The sequence below is a fragment of the Ascaphus truei genome, chromosome 14 (genome assembly GCF_040206685.1).
Source record: "Ascaphus truei isolate aAscTru1 chromosome 14, aAscTru1.hap1, whole genome shotgun sequence".
Taxonomy (NCBI): Eukaryota; Metazoa; Chordata; class Amphibia; order Anura; family Ascaphidae; genus Ascaphus; species Ascaphus truei.
The window spans coordinates 36,031,626-36,054,163 of record NC_134496.1 but is presented as its reverse complement, the minus strand read 5'-3'; the positions used below and the strand labels follow the sequence as shown (position 1 = coordinate 36,054,163).

At 44.1% G+C, this 22,538-nt stretch overlaps 1 protein-coding gene across 3 annotated transcripts in view; it reads left to right on the top strand.

The window, feature by feature from the left end:
* The window catches only part of LOC142465955 (clarin-1-like), a 52,991-nt gene extending 36,146 nt beyond the window's left edge, over window positions 1-16,845 (top strand). For all 3 annotated transcript variants that reach the window (XM_075570442.1, XM_075570441.1, XM_075570443.1), the window contains exons 6-13: window positions 677-771; window positions 3,424-3,589; window positions 9,350-9,415; window positions 10,401-10,471; window positions 11,238-11,310; window positions 12,538-12,711; window positions 13,100-13,280; window positions 14,530-16,845. In XM_075570442.1, coding sequence (XP_075426557.1) covers window positions 677-771; window positions 3,424-3,589; window positions 9,350-9,415; window positions 10,401-10,471; window positions 11,238-11,310; window positions 12,538-12,711; window positions 13,100-13,280; window positions 14,530-14,672 — 969 coding nt within the window. In that variant the 3' untranslated portion in view covers window positions 14,673-16,845. The remainder of the gene's footprint in view (window positions 1-676; window positions 772-3,423; window positions 3,590-9,349; window positions 9,416-10,400; window positions 10,472-11,237; window positions 11,311-12,537; window positions 12,712-13,099; window positions 13,281-14,529) is intronic.
* The last annotated feature ends 5,693 nt before the right edge of the window (window positions 16,846-22,538 follow it).

Below are 22,538 nucleotides of genomic sequence, written 5' to 3'. Positions count from 1 at the left end.
GATTTAGGGGACAAAAACATTGACACTAAAAACACATGTTGTAAGTGTGCCTGTTACCTTCTTTACCAATATATCAGGAGTTGTTAAAAAGGCAATACAAGCATGCCCAGTTTATGTGATTTTTGTTATTTTTATTTATTAGGATTGAAGTTAGGATTGAAGTTTCCAGAGCTGGACCCCCTGCTTCCAAAGATACAGACCTCTGTAGGGGGTGGCGGTAGCTGCTGGGCATGCAGGGTTCACGTAATGGCGGAGTTTCAAAGCTCCCGCACAATGTGGCCCAATAGGAAGCCGCGGCATCTTGAGGTTCGGCTTCCTATTGTCCCGTGTAATGAGGAAGCTTTAAACTTTGCCAAGATACCAGCACCCCCTTTACAGGTCTGTGTCTCGGGAAGCAGGGGGTTCCCAGAGCTTACATTAATTGGGTTCAGTTACTGAGACCCCCTGCTTCAAACCTATGTTAAAAAAATTAATAAATAAATATAGCGCATTAATTGCTCCATTTGGGCTCAAACCTGGTTTCAGTGCACCCACATAAGTTGATGTCTCAGTAGCAACTGAATTCTTCTATTTGCTGAACTGTGTGTTTAAACATGAGCAAAACAAAGGACTATTAAAGGACATGTAACCTGTTGCATCACATTTGCATTGAAGGGGTTTATTTTGTTTTCTGAAGGGTGGATCAAGAGCGATTCAGATGGCAGTGCAGGCACATGTCATTAAGTACCTACTGTTCACAAGGAATGAAGAGGAACACAGCTATCTTGAGAGGTAGGACAAGATAGCAGAGAGATAATACTGTTAAACTAAATGTGAACAGTATCAAGACATGGGGCTCTATGTATCAAAGGCTAAGTGTTGGTGCAGTTGTTATTTTGTTTCAACCCGTGCAGAAATATACCTGCTCGCAGGGCCGGCCGTAGGGCAAGGCGGGCACGGGGGTTGCCTTGGGTCCCGCACCTTTGGGGAGCCCCCGCGGTCCCTCCTCCTCCCTCCTGTCAGCGCCGGGATCCAAATTCCGCCAGCTGGAGGAGGGAGCAGGGGAGTCCCTGAACCAGCGAAGGAATAAAACCGCTGCTCACCCAAAGGTAGGAGAGGGAGGGTGGGTGTGGGTGTGTGTGTGTAGCTGGGGGAGTACATGTGTGTGTGCGTGGACGCACAGGGGGGTCTTACCATTTGCGGAATGGGCTTCCATCTGCAGAGTCGCATTGTCATGGCGACGTGTTGCCATGACAACGCAACGTTATGTTCCGCCATGACTTCATGATGCTGCAGGAGGAGGAGTCCTGCTGCCGACACCACCTTGGGCCCCGCCAAATGTAAAGCCGGCCCATACCAGCGGCTATGTATTGATCTTAGTTGCGCCATTGTTAGGTATGTCTGCGTCTACCTGCGACGAGATGAGAGATTTATGGAGAAAGTGGGAGAAGTTAGGAAGGGGGTACATTACATATTGGAGCAGGTCTATATATTACAGAATGTGTGACTTGCGTTAATTTTGTTTACGGTTTTCCGCATTGTATTTGTGTCACCTTAAAGTTGGCGTAAGTCTTTTTTTTTTTTGTGGCACAGAATACTATCGTTGTGCTAAATTCTAAAACCGTAGAAATAAACGTCATCAATATGTCGCGTTTCAAAACCGAAAAAAAAAGCTAATTTTTTTACGACATCTTTCTTTTTACATGGCACTGCACTACAATATGTTGTTAACTTATGAATAGGTGCTAATAAAAAAACATAGCAGAAATGATTAAGATTGCAGTTAAAAGAGTAAAGCTGGCTAAGCTGGAACCTGTATAAATGCAGCCTGTGGCTCTCCCCTACTCGGCTCATTGCTAAAAGAGATCCCAGCAAACAAAGTTCCTGATCAGCTTACCAGTGCATTGTATATTTCACATGCAACTCAGGTGAGAAATGATCAGGCAAAAAAAAAAAAACCAGATGACCCCTTCTCTAGATTATCTCTATAAAACTTAAGAAGCAGCTGGTCTTATAATAATATCATGTTTATTTTAAAGTGCACTGGGGCCAATTAGAGAGACATTTTAAATGCCCATAGCTTATACCATGAGTGCTCAACTCCAGTCCACAAGCCCCCCTCCCCCCCCAACAGGTCAGGTTTTCAGGGTATCCAAGCTTCAGCACAAGTGGCTCAATCAGTCCTTGCTTCAGCACAGATGGCTCAATCCATCCCAGCTCTGATTGAGCCACCTATGCTGAAGCTGTGATATCCAGAAAACCTGACTTGTTGAGGGAGCTTGGGGGGCTTGAGGACTGAAATTGAGCACCACTGGCGTATACCAAGCTCCATTAAAGCAATATGGATAGTGCAGCAGAATCACATCATGTCGATGGAGTGACGTCAGTGTAAACTGGCTTTATGGATAAGATGACCATACATGACAGTTTAAATGGGACAGTAATGGTTTTTGAGCCCTTGTCCCGGTGTCCTGAAGGGGTGAATATGCACCTTGATAAAGAGCGTTCTGCTTGAAACGCGTTGGTGGGGGCCCGTGGGCTCACTGTATTTTTATGGTTTGATCCATTAAATATTTTTATGGGACACACACTCTCTCGCAGACTGTTCTTCTTTTCCTGTGTCCAGTTGTGCTCCAACCTTCCTACACTGCCCTGAAGGGGTGAGTAAAACGTCTAATTTGTACCTGATTTGAAATTGTCGCTCCAGGCCTCTTGGAGTGGAAATTTCAAAACCGGAACATATGAGACGTTTTAGTCCCCATCTGTAGCCCGGCTTTTTCTTCCACCTCTTCCATCACCTGATGTCAGGCTCGATATCCGTATCCGCCCACGGAAGCAGCATGGGACCTGAGGCCTTCCCAGTCCCTCCACCCCTAAGGTAAAGTGCGTGTGTGTTTTCTTGGGGGGTGCCGTGTATGGTTCTCGTTTCCAGAGGGGGGGGGGGGGGTCCAGAGAGGCAGGTATGTTTTCTGGGGGTAGCTATCTTGGGGGGAGGAGTGAGTGTGTTTGTGTGTGTGTGTGTGTTTCTTGGGGCAGAGGTGTGTATGTGTGTTGGGGGCAGAGGTGTGTGTGTGTGTTGGGGTGGAGGTGTATGTGAGATTTATGGGGGCAGGTGTGTGTGAGGAGGGGAACATTGAGTGATTGGGTGAAAGAGGAGGTGAAAGAAAGGTAGAGTAGTAAGAAGGGAATGTGATAGATAGGGTGGGGTGAGTGAGAGAGCGGTGCGTGAGTGAGAGAGGGATGCGTGAGTAGGAGAGGGGTTCGTGAGTGAGAGAGCGGTGCGTGAGCGAGAGATGATTAATAAATAATTTTGTCCCGGTTTGTCACTGTACGAATATAGTTACCTTATTTATGGAGCTATAAATATGTCTACAATAGGTGCACATATTCGGTTTAATGACTTATTTTTGTGTTGTGGTTAACATTATACTTTTCTTGTATTAGTTTATATGAAATAAGCCAAAAGCAACAAGAAAGGGCCCTGGCCGCTGCTCTGGCAGATATCCTTTGGACAGCAGGAGAGGGGAAAAGAGCCACAATCTGTCTCTTCACCAGCAACGCCTATTTCACAGAGAGCCCAGACTACAAAGCGGACAAATTTACTGAACGGGTACGTACAGAACCAACATTTCCATGTGCTTCATAATTTTGGAAATAAAAATGGGAGCAAGGGGTTCAGTTACCATAATATCAGCAATTGTAAAAATACAGGAAGTGTAACCTCCAGAAAAGTTAAATGATACAACATGGTGCGATCCCTCTGGTGGGAGCAGGGCTGGAGAGGAAAAGCCCTGCGAGGAAAAGGCCCAAATACCTCTATGAACATTCTCTGATTTACTTCGCCCACTCCCGCCATTATGTCCTTTAAACAGTTTTTGCAAATCTTGCAGTTAGCTCACAGACTCCAGGATTAAAGCGGCAATCCAAATGGAACATCTTTCACATATTCCCGCCCCCCCCCCTTTTTTTATATTGGATTGAAGCAGGGGGTCTCTGGAGCTAAACCCCCATTAATTTCAGCTCCGAGACCCCTTGCTTCCAGAGATACTTACCTCCATAAAGGGTGCTGATAGCCAATCCAGCTCACTAGCAGGGTTCACTGTATGGCGGATTGTCAAAGCTCCCGCATCCTGCGAGCCAATAGGAAGCTGTGATGACATCTAGTGCGGCTTCCTATTGGCCCACGTGATGCGGGAGCTTTAAACTTGCAGGGGGTATGGCATCCTCTTCAGAGGTAGGTTTACCTGAACGTTGGGGGTACCAGAGCTGGAATGAATGGGGTGCAGCTCCGGAGACCCCCTGCTTCAATCCGATGTGAAACAGCCTGCTTGGGTTGCTCCTTTAAGTATCCAGGTCTCCTGGCTACCAAGAGAGAGCAAAACAATTACACGGTATGTTCCAGAGCAATCTATGGAAGTTTATTCTGATAAATCTTGGGAAATTTCGTTTCTATGTTGCCCCAGTTATCAGCCTGAAAGACTTGGTACATACCCCCCTCCGCCTAACAAGGGAACACATACACAGTAGGAGTGATTTTTCGAGGCAAAGTTGGAACTAAAATAATGCAAATAGTTTCTATTTCAACTTGTGTCAATTACTACAATGTGAAGCCGTTTTGCTCCGTGGTCATCAGCTGTGATTTGTAGTGTCAATAGTACGAGTTACTTGAAGTATAAAACTCAGCATCGCTGCCGGATTAAGGGGCGGGCTGGCCGGGCACTTGCCAAGGGCGCCAACCTCAAAGGGGCGCCAAACGCTCCGACCACGGCTGCCATCTTTAAATGTCTGAGTCCTGCACAGCCTCGTCAATGTCGAGGGACATTTAAAGATGGCGCGTCGGAGTGGCGGGAGCGCGGGACTCGGAATGCAGGTGGCAGCAGCGCAAGAGATATTGACAAGGGCACTCGGCCACACGAGACATTGACAGCGGCGGCACAGGACAGGGCGTGCAGGACCTGTACCACGCCACCGCTCTGTCAATGTCCCGCGTGGCTAAGTGCCCTTGTCAATGTCCCTTGCTGCTGCTGCCGCCGCGAGTCCCGTACCTGCCGCTCTGAAACGCCATCTTTAAATGTCCTTTGACATTGTCAGGCTGTGCAGGACTCAGACATTTAAAGTCAGAGTGAGCGCGCATGTACCTTTTGCCGTCTCCTCTTGGCGTCCCGACATCACGTGGTGACGTGTTTCCATGACAACAAGATGTCATGTGGCATCACATTGTCATGGCAATGCGTCACCACATGACGCTGTGGCATCATTTGATGCCACAACACTGGAGGAGGAGCAGCGACGTACCCAGGGCACGCTACTCTTTGGGTCCGGCATTGCTCAGCATCACAATCATTGTCTCACCTATTAGCAAATAAAAATACCACTTGTGAGCACAATCACACATCACAGACAGGTCTGCAACCCTGCCTTTCCCCATTATCTCTTAGCGTGCAATGCTTCCACTGCAGCCAGGCATTATGGGTAATGGCATGCAAATGAGCACACAGTGTGTCACCTTTTTCTTCATGTCCATTTAATATGGACCCCTATAAGCTTATGTCTGCCGCATTACACAGCTTTTTCAACCGTTTGTTTCTCATCAGTATGGGGATGGTTATACTGGCTTTGCAAGATGAAGCTGAGATAGTTTTCAACCACTCATTAAATAAGATATAGGTTATTACAAACAGCAATAGATGCACCTGGAGGCGTTAACCTCTTGGATTACGAAACTGTAAAATATGCAAAACTCTTACATTTGATGCAGAGACGAGCAGAACGCGGTGGTGAATCAATGGACAGAACGTTTTGTGTTTAAGCACATCACGATTCACCACTTACTGCTCAGACAGGACCTGATGGTTTTACACAAATCCCCTTAATCTGAACAATTGATTCCAATAAAATGTATCACTCCTACAATTTATCTTATTAAACAAAAACAATAAGCCATTTATTTATTTCAGACCCCAGTTGGGGGAGGGACAAGAAACAGATAAAAACTAAATAGAATAGATAGGGATGGGGAAATAGCAATGGGTCCATGGAGGTAGAATATGGACAAGTGGGAGTTTGGTAAGCAGGGAGACCCATATTAAATACAGATAATACTGTACTAGAAAACGTCTTAAGACTAAAACCAATTGGAGTAGAAAGGCCGGAGCAGATAAGATAATTGCACAGACTGGGAGAAAAAAAAATGCATGCTTGCTAATGCAAGAAGCCTGACAAATAAAATGGTGGAGCTTGGATTAATAGCTACAAGGGAGCGGTATGATATCATAGGCATTACTGAAACATGGTGGGATGAAACTCATGACTAGGAAGTTAATTTAAAGGGTTATTCCCTTTTTCCGAAGGATCAAGCAAGTAGAAGTTGAAATAGAGTATGTTTATATGTTAAACTGGATCTAAAACCTTTTATAAGGGAAGATGTTTTATGAAGGGAAGGATTAAATTGTAGAGACCTTGTCGATAAAAGTTGGCAGTGGAGGTTAAAGTACAAAGAAAATATGTGTAGGTATATGCTATAAACCACCAAATATCTGTGAGATTGAGGAAGCCAAAATACTTTTGCAAATGGAGAAGGCGTAAAAACTTGGTCATGTTTACATTATGGATGGATAATTTTAATTATCCAAACATAGACTGTGGCAATTACATGAGCATTACAACAAAAGGAAACAGGTTTTTGGGGGTGCTTAAAGACAATTGCATTACCCAAAATTATTGAGGAACCAACCAGTAGAGGGTCAATACTAGATTTGGTAATATCAAACAATATAGAAGTAGTAACAAATATTCAAATCGAGGAACATTTGGGTAACAGTGATATCATTTGAAATAAATGATCAAAAAACAGATTACTCGGGTTCAACAAAGACTTTAAACTTTAGAAAGGCAGATTTTAATAAACTGAGGACTAATCTACAAGGAATGCATTGGGATGATGTTTTTGCAGGGAAAATTTTGAAAGATAAATGGGCAGTTTTTAAAACATTGTTAGAAAACCACACTCATCAGTGTATACCCTTGGGTAATAAATATAAAAGAAATAAGTATAAACTACTGTGGCTAAATGAACAGTCGGGGGGAAACGGAAAGGTAGAGGCAGGCATTTAGATTATTAAAGTCATAAGGGACGGAGGCATCATATCAGAATTATAAGGAATGTAACAAAAATTGCAAAAGGGCAATCAAATTAGCAAAAATGTTTAATAAAAAAAGATTGCAATAGAAAGTAAGGTCAACCCTAAAAAGTTCTTTAAGTACCTTAATAAGAAAATTAGAAAAGAAAAGATAGGACCCTTTCAGTGTGAGATGGGCAGGCAGATTATTGTAGATAAGGAAAAAGCAGAGGCATAAAACACATTCATTGCCTCTGCATTTTACCAGGGAAGAATCAATTGCAATAGTAGTGCCGCAGGAGGAAGCCACAACTTCCATATTAATGAACAATTAGTTAACTGAGGAAGTTCATAGGCGGCTTGACAAAATGAAAGTCCTGGGCACCTGGCCCTGATGCATACATCCAAGTGTTCTTAAGGAGTTAAGTTCAGTAATAACCAAACTATTACAGTAGCGACATCCTTTATTCTTACAAATGCCGGCGGCATGCCGGGATCTACTCCGGCTGGCGCCAGTCTAGACCGCGCGCCGCCGCGTTTCCTCCACGCACCCCCCCTCCACTTCGGGCGCATTTTAGCCCCCCTTCCCGACCCCGGCTCCTGCTCTGCCCCTCTGCTTCCCCGCACCCCCGCTTACCTCACTTTAAACTCCAGGGGTGTCAGGGAAGCCGGGGAAACCGGGCGCGCACGTGACTGTGACGTCACAGTGCGCCGCAACAAGCCGCGTCACCACGCTTCCCGCACGCATCCTGCCGTGCGGGAAGTGTAAGAATAAAGGATGTCGCTACTGTACATTTAATATTCAAGGACTCCATTTCCACAGGCTCAGTACCCAAGATTGGCGTAAAGCAGATGTGGTGCCTATATATAAAAAGGGAGCTAGATCACACCCGGGAAATTACAGACCTGTAAACCTGACATCAAAAGTGGGGAAACTACTTGAAGGTTTAATATGGGATAATATTAAGGAATACCTAATGGAAAACAAAATTATTAGTAATAGTCAGCATGGATTTATGAAGGATAGGTCATGTCAGACTAACCTTATTAGTTTCTTTGAGGAGGTAAGTAGGAATTTAGACCAGGGTAATGCAGTTGATGTGGTCTACTTAGATTTTGCAAAGGCGTTTGATACGGTTCCTACACGAGGTTGGATAAACAGAGAATTGTCATAAATGGGAACTTTTTCAGGTTGGGCTAAAGTTGTGAGTGGAGTACCTCAGGGATCGGTACTGGGACCCCTGCTTTTTAACTTGTTTATTAATGACCTTGAGTTTGGCAAAGAGAAGTCTATATCTTTGCTGATGATACTAAATTGCACGTAGTGTGAAACGCGTAGAGGTTATGACAGGACACTGCGCGTATGCTGTTAGGCTGAGGCGGCGCTTGCAGGAAGTTTGTGCGGTGGTAACATCTCTGCGGTGGCGTGGTCCGACCCCTTTACGCTCACCAGCAGGACCCGTTCGGCACTTCAGTGTAAGTTCCCGCCTCCCCCTTTCAGATTTAGGCATATGTTCAGCCTTGCTACTAGCCTTCATCTGGGTCATTATCATCCAAGATTTTGAGCATTTATTTCTTTTTATTTATTTATTCATGTGGAATGATAGTGTTTAGATCTAGTCTAAATAGATAGATCTACTTATGATTTTGTGTGGGTAATTCTGCATTATTTATTCTGATTAAGTGTGTGTATACTGTGGTGGGGTTGGATCCCCTCAGTCGATGCTCCTTTTTCTTTTTGTTTTAATAAATATATATTTTTTACTTATTCTAATCCCTGGTGTGCATTGTGTGCATTCTTTTCTAAATTGTGTAAGGCCTGAGTCCCGCTGCGTCTGACGTGTAGCACAATATTGTTACAGCTTTCAGAGTAATCAACCGTCTGTTGTTTGGAACACAGCAACAGATCTTTGTGATACTTTGTTGCCAAAGGGCAGAGCTAAAAAAGGTGTGTGTCAGAGCCTGTTTCAAAAGAGGAAGTGGATATGCCTTTCTAAATGACTGCTGTAGCAACCAAAGGATGATCAGTAAATTAAGACAAATCATTAAAAATGGCAGTAAGAACGTTTGGCTGCTTCAAATTGAAGGAAGCAGAAAGAAGTTGTGGACAAAAAACTCCCTTTTATTTACAGTTTTAGCTTCTGATTTGATGATTTTTTTAAAATTATTATTATTAGAAACTGTGGGGGGTTTTTTACACGGCAAAATGTCTTCTAATAAATAATCAGTCCAGTTTTCTTCTCAATTGACAGCTCCAGCTATTTGAATTTATGGAGAAAGAAAAGGTCGAGAAATTCATCTGCGTCCACATACACTGTGTGAGTGTGAATATATGCGTACATCTTTTTCTTATGAGATTATTTGGCAGGCGTCTTTGTAAAACAGTGAAAAAAGCAGAGAAAGCGCATATGAGACGCAGTATGTTTATATATAAAATCCGAACAGTCCCCCAACGGGACTCGACATTACACGGAAAATACAAAAATGTGTATGTGACAAAATAAAATAGACTTGCAACTAGCTAATGGTGACCGGGATGTCCGGAAGCGCAGCCGCAGGAGTAGATGTATATCAGGTCCGGACCCATAGCTCTGTCTGCTGGATATTCCTTCCCCACACCGGTCAACATCTCCACCAATGAGGATTCACGTAGCAGCTCCTCGTAACCTCCACGCGTTTCACCTTTCTCTGCTTTTTTCTCTGTATTGCATCGTGAGTTCCCTAACGGGGTCTCACGTTATAGGAGGCCTTTGAGTTCTCCAGCGGATGGCAGCAAGGGATACGCAGTTTTTTTTTTTACAACAGAGGACAGTGCGAGCGCAGATATCCCTGCATCTTGTCTTTGTTAAACAGACTTAGTATCATCTCCCATGAAATGACAACAGGTGTGAGTCTGCAGTAAATGTTAGCCTGCAGTTGTTGTGTAATTTATTTACAGGTACTAGGTAATGCAACGATATTAACAGCATGGAACAGGCCGCGTCACCAATTTTATCATTAGGATTTTTTTAAATGTTCATTATTTTCACTTGTACCTATTCAGCTGTTTATTTTGGCCCATGAAGTATATTTAGTGCAGGGTTGCTCAATTCCAGTCCTCGGGCTTCCCCAACAATATCTCAGCTCCAGCCTCTGAGCCACATGTGCTGAAGCAGGGATATTCTGAAAACCTGACTTGTTTGGGGGGGTGGGGGAAGGGGGGCTTGAGGACTGGAGTTGAGCACCCCTGTTATAGTGTCTGTTTTAGTAGACCATATGCCATAAAATGTTCATTAACTCATTGTTTTTTAATTTATGACTTAGTTCAAAGATGAAGGTAGCCATGGTGTGATATTATTTCTATACAGCTTGCTTTTTTCCAGGACATTTCAACAGTAAGTAATTTTCAATCAAAGTTTGATGCTTTCCCCACCAACATAACACTTATGTAAAAAAGACATACATTCATCATAAAGATACACAACCTGACTAGTGTACCATAGTGGTTCTCAACCTTTTTTGGTTAAGGAACCTTATAATTATAATGTGAAATTCTGCGGAACCCCAACCCTCTCTAATAGCGCATCTGAGATCGGATACACTGTAAGGATCCCCAACCCTGTCTAATAGCGTGACTTAGAGCAGATGCATTGTAAGGAACCCGAACCCTCTCTAATAGTGCGTCTGAAATCAGATGGATTGCCAGGAACCCCAACCCTCTCTAATAGGGTGTCAGAGATCAGATGCATTGTATGGAACCCCAACCCTCTCTAATAGGGTGTCAGAGATCAGATGCATTGTATGGAACCCCAACCCTCTCTAATAGGGTGTCTGAGATCAGATGCATTGTATGGAACCCCAATCCTCTCTAATAGGGTGTCTGAGATCAGATGCATTGTATGGAACCCCAATCCTCTCTAATAGGGTGTCTGAGATCAGATGCATTGTAAATTCTTCTGTATTTGGTATAATTTTCAAATAACCTTAACATTGCAGGGAACCCTTTAGGGATGCCCCGGGGAACCCAAAGATTCATAGGAACCCTGTGTATATTCATCTAAACGATAGGACAATGGCTATTATAAGAGCCTTATTGTCATTGCCCATATCGTCACAAATAGTACATATGTTTTCCGTTAACACAATATATATTTTTTTCAGGCTACGGGAAGACTTGGATTTTACAACCACCCATCTTCTACGTTTTAGTCTTGGCAACTTCATATGCAGACAGGTACAGTGACTGGGTGCCTGTAACCTTCCTGAGCAGATGATTTTGCAAAGCGTTGCTTAGCAATGTGTTAACGGAAGAGCCGCTTCCTCTAATACTCTGTGGTTGGTTACTGAGTAATCTAATCATTGGTACTTACTGGGCATCATTGATATAGGATGTTAGAAGAATATTCTGCAGGCTGTAGATTTCCAAGTGGACATTGGCCTGACTAGAAATTGGGGTTGGCCAGAAATCATTCAATGGCTAATGGCTTCAAAAAGGGAAGAGGATCATTTGCAAGCTGCAAATCTTGCAGCTTTCTTAGCCATAGGCTACTGAGGGGGTTTTAAAAAGTGTTTAAGCTGCAGGCCACTTGTGGACAGCTCATATGTTCTGCTTATATGTACAAATTCCCTTTAGGTTTGCCTTTTTTTACTGTAAACATCCGTAGTTTTTAGTTTATAAAAAATACTGATGTCATTTTAACCACCATACACTCTTTGCAATAATGTGGAAGCACAACGCTGGGTTCCACATCCTCTGTTATTTATAATGGTTGCTTCTCAGTTTAAAGCATGTCTAAAAGCTTTGCAAATGTAAGCAATATAGCGTATCCCAGAAACTGCTTATACTGCGTTCAGCCGAGCAAATGCAGCCCCAGTACCGAAGTTGCAGTAATCAGGGCTGAGTTATCCTGCAAAGTATGTGATCTGGATGAAAAGTCCACCAAAAATGGCCATTTAACTGGAACAAGGGTGTTAACCCTGCAAGCACTACAAGGGCCAGCAACGCATTGCATTGCTGGCCCTTCTAGAGCTCCACGGGTTAACGGATGGAATGGATCAGATTCACATACCTATATATCTAGCGCTACTTACCTAGCCTCCTATGTGTAGCAAAAGAACAGCAAATGTCACATTAATTTTTTACTCTTGTGATGCTACGGTAGGTACAGAGTAACAATTTGCAGTGGTACTGTATCTCCTGTCTAAAGATATCGCGTCAGCTTATTGTATAGAGCAGTCGAAGACTGAGTCACTGATTGAGCCACCTGTGCTGAAGCAGAGATATCCTGAAAACCTGACCACTTGGTAGCCCTTGAGGCCTGGAGTTGGCTAGCCCTGGTATATATGTTACAGTATGGTGCTGCTGACACACGCTGATCACATCACTGATTATGAAGGAAATAGGAGATTTGTGGCAATTGTCTAATCAAAGGTAATGCATAAGGGATTGTTTCTTTTGCAGGCTGTTTTAAACATGATATTAACTGGAAGAGCAAGCCCACATGTGTTTAATGGGGATCACACACTGGATGAGCAGGAATTGGAACAAAAGACCCAGCATGGAGTCCTTACACGCAGTGATGTGGGTTACCTGTATTGGAGAAGAGAGAACATAGAACAAGAAAGACTTTCCCAGGCGAGTTCTCTTGTAACTCTGGTTACAAGACCCATATTCAATACTGTTAATGAACAATGAACTTCCATTCAAGTGAACGCAATATGCTCCATCTACTTATCTACTACCTCACTTCTTACTTCCATTATCAAACAGAGGGTTAAGGGGTATCTGCCAATGAGTCCTCTAATACTTGTATATGTATAATTAGACTGTGCCCTGCAAAATGAATTATATCTTTATGTTGGGTAACTCAATGTGTTTTAAAACACATGCTTGATAAAAAAAAAAAAAAGTTGATATGCTATCTTACAGACAAGCATACAAACAAAGCCACTTAATTAAAAGTTGTAAGTTGCCTTGAAGCTTTATTCATGCCCGTTATACATTACATGTATTTGCCTTACAGGTGGGAAGCATGCTGAAAACTCCAAAATTTCCTATTTGGCTGTGTAACATTAATGGAACTTATAGTGTCCTTTTCGGCACAAACACATCTCTGTTACGCAACTGGAAAATGGAACATATCTTTGACCTCTATTTCTACAATGGGCAGCCTTCCCAGAGCACTACAGTGCACCTAACAATTGGTAGGTATTGGTCCTACAGGGTATATAAGGACGTGGTTCAATAGATACTGTACAGGTACGATTTTAGGCAAGTAATAGCCAACATGGATGTGCTGTGAAGTGTTTCCAGTTGACATAGGAGGGCGATGATCATAAACTGCATGGGGGCCGACCAAATCCCTCTGACGTCCCAAGCGAGCCTACAATACAGAAAGTAAATGCTAAAGCTGTCTCAGTTAGTCTGCTATGGATCACAAACTCCCAGCAGGTATCCATGTGACATCATTTACCATTCAGTCTTAGCCCCCTTGGGTGTAAAATGCAACAGGCCTTTCTTATCTTCAGTTCCATTAGGAGCTTCTCTGTATGAATATGTGTGACTTTAATTCATCGACTGATTTCTACTATGAATAATTATTGGATTTAAACACTTTTGAAAAATATCAATACATCAAAAAAAGATTAAAAATAAAACATGCAAAGGATGAGCCCACAATCTAAATAACTGCAGTTATAACCTTCTGTAATGAATGACCTGGTTAATTTGTTTAAGATTGATGTTCCCAACTACAGTCCTCAAGGACCACAGACTCAAGGACCACAGATTCAAGTACCACAGATTCCCCAATCATTTTGCCTGAACCCCCTGTGCTCAAGCAGGTGTATACTTAAACCCTGTACTGTTAGTGCTCCTTGAGGACTGGATTTAGGAACCCCGGGTGTTATACATTTTGATATTGTCTTGATGGTTTTCTCTCCGTGGGTTTTACAAAATTGCTCTCATTTTCTCTCTTGCTTTTCGTTGGGTTTTTTTTTTAGGCTGCGGTCCCAGTGACTGCCACAGCGCACTGTGAGCACGCCTCAGCGTGCACTGTGCGCACAAGCACCGCCCCCCCCCTCAGTCACTCAGAGCCGAGTACATGCGTCGGCGCACATTCAGCAGCCGCGCTGTACTGCAAGATTCCACACACACAAAAAAATTGTGTGTGAAACTTGTGACGAAGCCGTGGCCACGCCCCCGCCTGCGGTTCAGCCAATGAGGGCGAACCAGCCGTGTGAGGTCATGGCCACGCCCCCGCAAACCCCCCCACCACGCCCCCTCCCGTCGCAACCTCTCCCTTCCAAGACCGCGGGTGCACGCGCCGCCCCCCACCGGGCGCGCGTGCACTGGGACCGCAGCCTTAAGCAGCATTTCATATGAATGCTAACAAGATTAGAAATCATATTGCTCTTTAGCTACAGTTCTATCAGCATCTGGTTCCTCTTTCAGATACCCACTCCCATCACTGGGAAGAAAGGTATAAAGCAGATGATACTGATCCAGAGAAGAGATTCCCCTCAGTGGAGATGACCGTCAGAACCAAGTGGGAAGGAGCCGCTATTAACTGGAATGGCACAGTTCCGTTCTTCTGAAGAGAGCCCGGTTCGCATTATGCGACCTTCATCCCACGTAATAAAAAAAGAAGAAAAACTCCAACCATGCTAATGATTTATTTTGTTTATATGCTACATACAAAAAATAGGGCAGCAATCATTAACCATTTTGCTGCTGGACAGACCAAAGGTTAAGTGAGCATTTTTTTCCAGAGTCGAGGTCAAAGTTGACTATATTTTTCTTTGCCTCTCATATGTCTTGTTTGATGGGTGTGGATTAAGGAATATTAAAAAAAACAAAAAACAGGAAATTCAAATGACCACAGATTCTACAGGATTTACTAAACATGCGATAAACGTCATCACACTGCGATCCCGGGTCAATGCTGTGCGATAAACTGCAACAGAGCTTAGTGAATCTTCCCCCTTGTGCATTAAAGTGGGACTAGCAAAAGGTCAACTTCACACCTCTATCCCAATGACGCTAAAACCATGGCTGCTCTGCTTGGCTGTCAACCCAAAAAGCACTGAGTGACCAAGACAAATGAGAAGACTGCAAATAGAGGAGAACCAGAGCGGAAACAAAAATGGTATTCAAATACTTTATACCAGGAGTTGCCAACTCCAGTCCTCAAGGGCGATCAACAAGTCAGGTTTTCAGAATATCCCTGCTTTAGCACAGGTGGCTCAATCAGTGGCTCAGTGAACAACCGAGCCACTGATTGAGCCACCTTTGCTGAAGCAGGGATATCCTTAAAACCTGACCTGTTGGCCACACTTCTGTAACTTTAAATCCTTAGGTTACGGAGAGAAAAAAAACAAACAATCTAAATATTGAGCAATTTAATTCTTAAATGAAATGTAAGCCCAGCATTATTTAATGAATGGAGTATGGCTTTGCAATGTTTACTAAATCTTTGCCTAAAGTACGATGGTTAACCAAAGCTATATGGGGGAGTGTCCCTTTAAACAAGATGCAAGTATTGGTACTGATACACACATATACCAGAATAGAAATGGTAACCTACAAATGATTGCATTTGTAATGCTAAATGTCAAGAAAGTACAGCAGGTTGCAGCGCGTCTCTGTGTGTAATTAATTCAAGTAATGATGAGTGTGATACGAGTTTTTAATTGGTTTTCCAGTTAGCTGTTTTAATTACATTCACATTTTAAGGATCCATAGCATTAAATACGACAATCATCATTAAAATATTGAATATGAAATCCATGTTATAATGCCGGCTAATCTTTTTGTTTAACATTTTAGCAAAGTGTTAAAAAAAAAAACAAATCTTAATTACAGTTAGCAAATTTCTGAGACTAGACAATGGCAGCGCTCATGCAAAATCGCACTTTTTTGGTGAATAATAACAATTTCAAGTTCTGGGGGTTTTTTTGCACGTGATTTACAATATATAAATTTGATGTTTAGAAGTAACAGTTCTGCCTAGATCACTAAGGTGGGAGGTGCGAATGTCTTTAAAAGTGATTCACAAACTTTTGTCCACGTTTTCTGTCAATTGTTTGAGTTTTGCTAAATTTCGTGAATAGGGCTGCAATTAGGACCAGGTTCTAAGCTTCATTAGGCTTTTTAATCCAGACCGTGAAATAGGGCTTTTGCTGGAAGGGGAGTAAAGAGAGAAATTAGAAAAAAAAGTGGGGGAGAGAGAGAGATAGGGAGGGAGGAGATAGAGAAAAGAGGGAGGGGGAGCAGTGAAAAAAAGGGGGGAAGGAGCGAGAGGATAAGTATGTTTTTATATTTAAAGTCGTTTTTCTAAGGCAGGGGGTGGCCAACTCCAGTCCTCAAAGGCCACCAACAGGTCAGGTTTATGTGTGTCCTGGCTTGAAGCAGGGATATCTCTAATACCTGCCCTGTTAGTGGCCCTTGAGGAATGGAGTTGGCCACTCCTGATCTAAGGTATTTTACCCCGTAAAGTTTTGGTAACTATATTTGGAGGCCTATAAGTAAATGGGCCCTCTGGTGCTAAATTGGCGTCTCTCTCTTTCTCCTTGGCAAAGTGGTAAATAAAATGGGTGAATTTAGGTTTGCGAACTACTGTGAAAATGTCGCACCTCTAAATACACAGATGGAAACTTTTCGGAAATGCACTTCCATTGTATATATTTTGTGCATATCCCTTGTTTTTGAAAAGTGTATATATCATGCATGTTAAAAAAAAAGTATACAAATAAATGAGGTATTTAACCATTTCACTGTCAGCTCGTGGCTGGGCACCCGCTGGTCCCCTTTACACTGTAGTGCTATATTTAAATGACTTCTGGTGTCACCTCCATGATGTGTGTGCCAATATCCCTGCAATAATGGCTAATGAACTGTAAATCACATGCTGTCATTGGGTGTTACAGCTCAGCTCAATAAACATGGCCACAATACTGCTCTGCAAGTTGAATGCAACCCTATGAAATAAACCCCAGAAGCCTGTGTTCATGTTTTTTATCACTAGGTGGTGCTAAAAGAACGTATGTTCCAACCAAAACACCAAATCGCCAAATAAACCATCACCTAGAAAACCAATTACTGGTATTTTTATAGATAATATCCTGAAATAGGATCATCATTAGGATGTTGGGAATGTGTCTTTTTTTTGCAAATCATTTTGTTAGGAAGCAGACTATATTTAAAAGGGCCCAACTATGAATGGCTCACGGGATTGGGTGCTAAAGTGGGCCTTCTCATTTAGCTGGCAATGATTTCCTACCAGATTATCAGGACTCGGGCAGTGCTGGTTACGGTAAGGGTTAGGCTGGATACTTAGTCGGGGACACGGTAAGGGTTAAGGTGATACAGGGTTAGGCTGTCATATTAGGGTAAGGGTGACATTAGGGTTAGGTTGGCATATTAGGGTTAAGGTATGGGTTAGGGTGACATGGGTTAAAATGGAACATTATGGCTAGGCTGGCATATTAGGGTTAAAATTACATATTAAGGTTAGGGTGACATAGGGTTAGACTGGCATATTAGGATTAGATTGTGAGCTCTTGGGGCAGGAACTCTTTTTCCTAAGGCCCGGGCCATAGAGGTGTGGGGAGAGCGGAGGTGCGCTAACGCTGAGGCTCGCCTGCTTCAGTCAGCGCGATTGCACAGACTTGCAGGCGAGCCAGCGTGCACGAAGGGAGCCGGGGGGGAGGTGGTTGGAGGCGGGGCAGTGACGTCGCTGGGCCAATCGCCCGCGACGCACTGATGTCAATGTCACGGCGCTGACGTCACGGCGCCGTGACGTTGCTTCAGGCTGATTGGAGGTTTTCAGCCGACAGCGCGCTGAAAAACAGCTTGGCGCTCGGCTGAAAACTCCAAAGCCTGAGCACGCCTGCGGACGCTCGCGTGAGCCCCCTCTCAAGGCATCCTCATTGAGGATGCAGGGGCTCAGCGCGGAGCGTCCGCACGCCTCAGCACGGCTGGTCCATCTATGGACGCAGCCTAAGTGTCACTTTTATGTCTGAAGCACTTCTTCCCATTATGTGTTATCTGTATTATTTGTTATTTATATGATTGTCACGTGTATTACTGCTGTGAAGCGTTATGTATATTAATGGCGCTATATAAATAAAGACATACATACGGGTTAGGATTGAATATTAGCGTTACAGTACAGGTTAGACTGACATAGTAGGATTAGGGTAAGGGTGGCATATGGGTTAAGATGGCACATTAGGGTTAGGCTGACATATTAGATAATGGTTGGGCTAAACATGTCAGGTATTTATCCTACTGCCTAGTAAATAAGGCTGAAAAATTCCCTTATGTACCTGGTGTCACTGGGTAAACAGGCTCTACCTTTAAACATTAAAACTAAACCTTCCAACATGACAACCCAGAATGCTAGACGATGATAGATGACAGAAAACATGGAATAACTTGCACTCACCGGTTTGTGACATAGCAACATGAACAGGTGCTAGGAAGCTGCATCCATAATGCTGGACACATGTAATGACAAAATACCTGGTTGGATCAGCCCTTTGTAATAGAGAAAAGGGCAAGAAAAAAATGCACTTGTGTTCCTTTTAATATCAACTATGTGTCTTCTTTAATATATGAAAATAGGGCGATTTCAAGTCTAAATAATAAAGATGCTATATTCTCTATAAACATATATATATTCACCATGTAACTAGTTAAAATAAGTAATTTAGTATTAAGATAGAAATTTGATTGGAGAATTATTAGCTGCCGCTGCAAAGATAAAAAGATAAATCAGTCTGAAGACAGGCAGGTGTAGAAATGTTTTATGTGATTTAAGAATCTATCTTGTTTTATTCCTTTCCATTTTCTATTAAATGTGGTGTGTTTAATGTCTGCGGAGTTGAATATTATAGGATCATGAGTTTGAAATCAAAGGTTAGTTAGTTAGTAGTAAAAGATAATACAACAGAGATCGGTAATCTTAAAAGATTAGTAACACAGTTAATTCTATAGTTACTTAGTGACAGAACAAAGAGGGTTTCACAAAGAGGGTTTCGTAAATCAAAGTAAATATTGTTAAATGAAGAAACGGTGTTCTAATGTTGATGATTGACTAAGAAGATTGGGCTGACCCTGAGAAAAACAGGTTATTGCCATGTTAAAACTTGTTAAGGAAACGGTATGAAGATTGCATTTGGATTTATACAATTCAGGATAATTTAACACCACTAAGTAAAGGACAACGAAGCTAAGGCTTGGTCCCCACAGGCTACTGCAGCGGGGACAAAAGCCGCCCCCCAATGGGTCCGGGCCGGCTGCGAGGAGGGGGCGCTGCGCAGCAAGTTTTTGAGGCACACATGAAAATTGAGATGGGAACTAGCGACTGAGCGTTAGGCCATGCCCCCCGGCGGTTTAACCAATGAGGGCAAACCTGCCAGGTGACGTCATGGCCGTGCCCCCATCACGCCCCGCCCCTCCTCCCGTCTTACCCCCTGCAGCTCACTGCAGACCGGGGAATTCGGCTGCATGCTCCGCCAGCCTCGCAGGCGCGCGTGCAGCGCAGGCCCTGGGACTGTAGCCTAAGGATTCTCCACTCTATAACAAAATTCTATATGCCGGAAAACTTGATGTAACCGACTGAAATGATGCTGTAAAAGATGTGGTCTATTTGTCACTGAATAAATTGAGAAAAGAACCATATCAATTATTTGATATATATTGAAAAGTGGGACATTTATTTGCACCCATCTAATGAGCTAAATGTTCAATGTACAGAAAAATACAAAAATCAAAAGGGATTACTCTGCAGCACACAGTTACCCCAGGACAATGAGCAAAAACCCAACAAAAAAATCCTACCCTGCAAATACATACAACCCCCCCCCCCCCAAATACATACAAAAAAAAACCACCCCCAAGTACATATATACTGTATATGTTAAAAAAACACAAATACACATATAAAAAAACCAAATACATATAAAAAAATTAAAAAAACACCCCCCAAATACATACAAAATACAGACTTGTCTTGGGGATGGTCTCAGGCCTTTAGCTAGTCCCGGCTGACAGTCCTCTCGTTGCCGCTGGGCCCGGCTCTCCACCAGCTGTGGGCCTCCCTCACTGACTGTCCGACACTGAGCTTCTGATGCTGGCGCACGCCGGGACTCCCTCTCATGCGGTGCGCGCCGGAAGCTAAGCCCAGTTTACTTCTGGCGCGCGACGATGTCAGAGAGGCCCATCGCACACCCGCATCAGAAGCTCGGCGTGGGACACTCAGTGAGGGAGGTCCGCAGCTGGGGGAGAGCCAGGCTCGGCAGCAATGAGAGGACCACCAGCCATGCCCTCCGAAGCCGCCAGGCCCGGGACACCTGTCCCGGCTCTCTCCCCCCCCCCAGTTGGCGGCCCTGAAGGAGGGGAAAATAGGCTCTTCCCGGAGCCCTGTGCAGCATAAAGTTTACTATAGTAACATCCGGAGTTACAGATAAAAAAAAACATGATTTCTAACACAAAAAAAGGATGTGCTCAGGGGGACAAGATACTAACATTATATGAGTTAATCCATTGGGTGCCCGAAGACGAAGCCACTACGTTATGGGGTCTGGCTCCCAGGGGTCCCATTTACGTAGTGGAAACGTCATTGGTTTTTGCAGCTTGTTTTCCAGGGGACCAGGTTCTGCTCTCCTATGGATCCGATCTGACACGCAGGGAAACGGGAAAGTACGCCTCTTCTACTCAGTGGTGCCGCCATTACACGAACGCAATGTGCCCAAGCAATGGGGCTGAGGCACCCTAAGGGTTAAACTCATATATATGCTTTTGAGGGGAATTGCTACACAAGGGCCATTCTAGATTTAAACATTCAAAATATTCCATTAAAATTACATGTTTTGGACCATAACATGTCATTTCTATCCCTTGATCTTTACATATCGGGAGTTCTGATAAAAGCAGCAAAACATGTTAAATTTTATATGGTTTTTCTTTTTTTTTTTTTTTTCAAATAAATCAGTTCTGTAATATTAGATAATACTTACTGTAGCTTTTTTTTTTTTTTTGGTTAACTCATAATGCCATTTTTAATGAGTTTGAAAGCATCCTTTGATTTCTAGAGCAGGCGGTGCTCTGTGCCAGGGAAGAACGCGGGGTCTTCTTAGGCAGTGATTATACCAAAAACGTCAGTGGCGTCGCCAAAACAAAGAGTATACATCCCCGCAAAGTGTTTATATCTATGGCGACGGTCGCAATGCGGATGCGGGAGACAGTTGAAGAGATTTGTAAATTTGTTTTCAGGTTGCGTCGGCCGCTTCACGTGACGCAGCCATCCAATCAAAGTTCAGATGTCAGCCTTGTCTCCCCTGCAGTCGCGCGCGCAGCAGAATGTGCTTGTGCACATGTCGCTCTGCGACGTCACAGGTGCGTGCGCGTGCATGGCAGTTCTTTCGTATAATCGCAGCCTTACCTTCTCTACGGCATCACCTCCGGACGCCGCAAGCACCGCATTGTCATGGCGACGTGTCGCTATCAGAGGAAGCAGGAGGAGAAGCCGCAGACAAGGTAAGGCCAGGTCCATAGTACCTTCGCCCGTGTGGAGGCGTGCGCGGCCGTGATTGAGCGAACCGCTCACGTGACCGACCTGTCGCGCCAAGAAATCAGTTTGAACTGATTTAGGCCTCGTTCAGGGTGCCGGAGGCAGGAGTTGGAGGGCGGGCGTTCGGGAGGGAGGGCGGCAGTCTGCTGGGCGATGTGTGTTCATCCTCCCCAGCAGACTTTTTCAGAGTTGAGGAGACGGGGAGGAGGCGGGGCTACAGACCTGAGGTTAGGGATCCAAGTTGCTGTCTTGAAATCATTCTCAAGGATGATTTCATTGGCTGCCGAGGTCCCAGTGACGCTGCTGCAGCTTCAAAAAACTAATTTTTTGTTTATTGAAACTGTAGCCAGCGTCAACTCCGTACTTCGGAGACAGGGCAGCTGCTACCCTGACAACCACAAGTCACTTAAATACATTGTATCCCACGGCCGCACGCACGTCAGCACGCCCTCCCTCCGAAGCCTGCACCCTGAACGAGGCCTTATTGCGCAATGCAGTCTGTTCGCTCAGCGTGCGGACGTACCATGGCCCCAGCCTAAGAGACGGTTACAGAGGCCCCGCGCTTACCCCCCAACCATCAGTTTACATTTGTGGGGAAGAGCGCGGGTGCTCAGTGCAACTGCACCCATGGAACTGCCATTAATGGCAAACCAGTAGCTTACAGTTGCTGACTGGTTGTGTGCAAACAGGCGAGCAAGCATGCACATCGCCTGTCACAAGACGTCATTGACACCGCCCACCCATCATAACAACCCTCCCCCCCAACGACCCCGCCCCCCTCCACGCCCTCAGCCTGAGCATCACCAAGGGCTGACACACACGCACGCACGCGGGGTGATGTCATGCTGGACACGCCCACCACCTCCTCCCTGACATATGACAACGT